This window comes from Berghia stephanieae, chromosome 4 (genome assembly GCF_034508935.2).
Source record: "Berghia stephanieae isolate SIO BIC M18660-M18661 chromosome 4, UCSD_Bste_1.3, whole genome shotgun sequence".
Classification (NCBI taxonomy): domain Eukaryota; kingdom Metazoa; phylum Mollusca; class Gastropoda; order Nudibranchia; family Aeolidiidae; genus Berghia; species Berghia stephanieae.
In genome coordinates, this window is record NC_088363.1 from 5,665,651 (window position 1) to 5,669,886 (window position 4,236).

General features: G+C 34.2%; 1 protein-coding gene across 1 annotated transcript in view; it reads left to right on the forward strand.

Moving 5' to 3' along the window:
• Positions 1–1,551, forward strand: part of LOC144969945 (uncharacterized) — an 8,784-nt gene extending 7,233 nt beyond the window's left edge. Inside the window, exon 3 of the mRNA XM_078909035.1 lies at positions 362–1,551. Within this exon, the coding sequence (XP_078765161.1) occupies positions 362–539 (178 nt within the window). The 3' untranslated portion in view covers positions 540–1,551. The remainder of the gene's footprint in view (positions 1–361) is intronic.
• The last annotated feature ends 2,685 nt before the right edge of the window (positions 1,552–4,236 follow it).

Consider the following 4,236-nt stretch of genomic DNA (forward strand, 5'->3'; position numbering starts at 1 on the left):
GCCTATAATTTGTCTCAGTAAAACGTAATAAATAGGCGTGGGGTAAAAGTAACCCTGTTAACTACGGATATAGTCGGTGTTAGGGTTGAGTGAGTTAATTCTATTCATATCTTATTAGACTAAGGGCTACCGGGACCCCAACCCCCCCCCCCCCCCCTTTTTTTTTTCAAGGGCAATAACTCTGTGATGATGACACTTTTTTTTTGGCAGCCGGCCAGAAATGGAAAGCCAACACATTATATTTACTTTTAAAAAATTGGTCTCATAAAATCCCCCCCGGGGGGGGGGGGGGGGGGGGGGGGGGGGGAGTGTTTTTTTGCCCATTGGCCCTGGGTCTATATAATTTTGTTTTGTGTCCCAGGATCAACGATATCTTTTATGCAAACGGAGCCACGGTCAGAAGCAAACTGTCCAAAGCCAATGATGACAACATCGAGTTCTGCTTCAAATGCGTGTGTAATGATGGGAAGGAGAGCTGCAGTGACCTCCCTTGTAAAGTTAGAAATCCTGGCAAGAGATCATCACTCTGGTGGAGTTAGGTCACCGGGAAAAAGATAATATGTGACCCGTCGTCTCAAAACGGTATTAAGTCGGGATTACTAAGATGCTGAAAATTGAATTTGTAGCCAGAAATATCAGACTTAAGTTGAGTTTATATGCTTTATAGAGGAGAAGGAATATCGTATTTTACTGTGCTAAATACCAACGTTTCATAGTTTTGACCAGTTTGACTATAAATTGACTTTTTAGCATCTGGTCCGTCCCGACATAATACCGTTTTGAGACGAGGGGTCACATATAGTAAATGTGACCCAGAGTCCCATAGCGGTATCATGACGATGTGGATCTGATGCTATAATTAAATTTCTTCTTTAACTTTTAAACGTTGAGTCAAAATAAATGTTTCAAATTGTATTTTATCTTTAACTTTTAAACGTTGAGTCAAAATAAATGTTTCAAATTGTAATCTATCTTTAACTGATAAACTTAGAGTCAACGTAAATGTTTCAAATTGTAATTTATCTTTGACCTTTCAATAGAATTTGAGTCACACTGAATGTTCTAAATTGAATTTTATCTTTAACTTACAAATTTAGAGTCAAAATAAATGTTTAAAATTGATTTAGTTTTTCACTTATGAAGCTTGATTCAAAGTGACTGTTTTAAAGAAAATCTTATCCTTTACTTTACAAAATGAGTCAAAGTGACTGTTTTAAATAAAATCTTATCCTTTACTTTACAAAATGAGTCAAAGTGACTGTTTTAAATAAAATCTTATCCTTTACTTTACAAATTGAGTCAAAGTGACTGTTTTAAATAAAATCTTATCCTTTAATTTACAAAATGAGTCAAAGTGACTGTTTTAAATTAAATCGTATCCTTTACTTTACAAAATGAGTCAAAGTGCCTGCTTTAAATAAAATCGTATCCTTTACTTTACAAAATGAGTCAAAGTAAACATTTTGCTGGAAAGAGTGAGTTTTTGTTATAGGCTTCGAATATCTTAAATTCTTTAATTCTAAATTAATAAATTATTATCTTGACTTCAAACCATGTTCACTTAGTTGTATGTCTGATAGGCCAATTTTCTATTACAACATAATGAAAGCTACATCTGATCAAGGGGAGTAACTCATGAGTATTCAATTTTTAGGGACAATTGATACAGAGTTATGCTTGACAAATTAAATATAATGTCATTCTTAATCGTGCGTCAGAGAGTAAAATATGAAATGAATGGACGTTCTGAAGTATTGAATAGATAATCTGCGTTTAAATTGTAGTACTGAACGTCTTTTGAATGTTTTTAACCGAAACGTTCGTTTTTTATGGACATTTGGAATTTTTACCTCACAATTTTATCCATTTCTCATAGTTTACCAAGGCTTAAACACGATGTGTCCTGACCGTTTGGTCAACACAAAAAAACGTGTTTCATCAAAAGGACATCGCTGTAGTGTGTATTTTTCTCTCTGGGGAACGATTAAAAATCTTACTAAGGTGGGTTGAAAAGTTATGGCCAATGAGTTGTCCAAGGAGATCGGTTTTGATAATCACAAAAATTCTAACGGACTACTTACTTAACTTTACTTTAGTAGTACAGCTGGGGTCAGGCTAGTCGCCTATCAGCCGATTGTTATCTTCAGTGCTTGTTACATCTTCCTCATTATTTTCACACTTGTCTATGCTTTGGTTTTTGTATTCTGAGCGTTGCGGGGATTTGAACCATTCTGATGAGAGTTCATATTTATATTGGTACCGTTGTACGGTCTTTGCTTCCTACCCGAAAGGTACCGAGTTCGATCACCCGCCGCTGCGTTGTGTGGCCTTGAGCAAGTCACCTCGCCCTAGCTACTTTGCGGCGCTGCTCTGCGGCTGACGCCTGGGTTATTCCAGTCTTCCCTTGGAATAGACCCTAAAGACAAATTTCCCCTTGGGGATGAATAAAGGGAATTTTATTTTTATTTATTTTTTTAAAGAGTTCCAGGCATTTACAATTCTTATGCTGAAGAAGTTTTCTCTCACTGAGGATTTCATGGACGGTTTCTTCAGCTTCAAGCTATGTCAAGACTAGGAAAGATAGATATAAATGTTAAGGAAGATGACTCTACATTCTTTTAAGAACTCCATTTTAGGGCTAGTAGAAAGGAAGAAATGGGATACCAATCAAACAATTCTAGTTTTACAAGACAAGATAGACAATAAACAATAGACTAGCCCTACAAGACAAAGGACAATGAATGATTTTGAAAGAAAAGGATACACAGGCGTGCTCGAGGCCAGTGATCGATGTGAAAAGTGACCAAACAGAACCTTACTTTAGCAAACAATACTAAAACTCTGATCTCCTTGGATAACTCATCTGGTTTTTTAACCACAATAATTCTAACGTACTAGGAGAAATTTGAATTTGATATAAATGTTAATTTGAAATTAATTGGAGAAACATTATTCTCTGTGTGGCCAATTTTGGCCAAATTGGGTAGGCCAATGGCTATCTGGCAGCAGACGCCCGATTTCGAACAACTCTCAATCAAGACTTTCCGAGAGTAAATAAATAAATGCTGTAAATGATATCATTAAGCCGTTGAATTGCCATAAATTATATGCCTGTCCATTTCTGATGATGCCTACAATAGGCTCAGTATCAATGTCGTCAGTAGCGTTTAAGGTAAGTATAGACGATATTTGGTCCTTTTTTAATGTTTTTATTTCCGGCGGACTGAAAACACAGTTTCTTTCTCTTTTTTTGTTTTGTTTTTTGTTTATTTTTTTTTTTTATTTTGTCATGCAAATAATAATAATAATAACAATAATAATAATATAATAATAATAATAATTAATAATAATAATAATAATAATAATAATAATAATAATAATAATAATAATAATAATAATGTAATAATAATATAATAATAATAATAATAATAATTAATAATAATAATAATAATAATAATAATAATAATAATATAATAATAATAATAATAATAAAATAATAATAATAATAATAATAATAATAATAATAATAATAATAATAATAATAATAATAATAATAAATAACGGAAAGGAGGAGAAACTTGATATTGATAACGAATAGATTATTCCATTTTTGGACAGCGTGCCTCAGCGGTCCGGTCTTTGCTTCGTGCCCGAAAGGTACCGAGTTCGATCAATCGCCGCTACTCTGTGACCTTGAGCAAGTCACCTCGCCCTAACTCGACTTGCGCGGTGCACTGGGGCTGATACCTGGGTTATTCCAGTCTTCCCTTGGAATAGACCCTAGATACACATTTTCAATGAGTAAAGGGAATTTTATTTTATTTATTTATCATTATTATATGAATATACTGAAAATAACAAAACTTGTGAACGCAGTTTTAAAGTACGGCTTTTTAAATCGTATCACGAACTATAAGACGTGGGTGGGCACTTAAGATTCGTATTAGGATTGATTGAATTAATGCGATGACGTTTCCACGTCTTCATATATTTCATCTCTGTCACTTTATCATTCATCGCTTAAACGGAATCGCAGTCCTAGTGTCAGATTATATCGATGGTGTGCGTCAATGTAAAGTGCTCACAACATCCGCCAGCCGGATATATTGTACCAACACACAAAACCATGTTATGTCTGATGGAGATACAAAACCACGTGTTGTAGTCTGATTGAGATACATAACCATGTGTTATAGTCTGATTGAGATACAAAACCATGTGTTATAGTGTGATTGA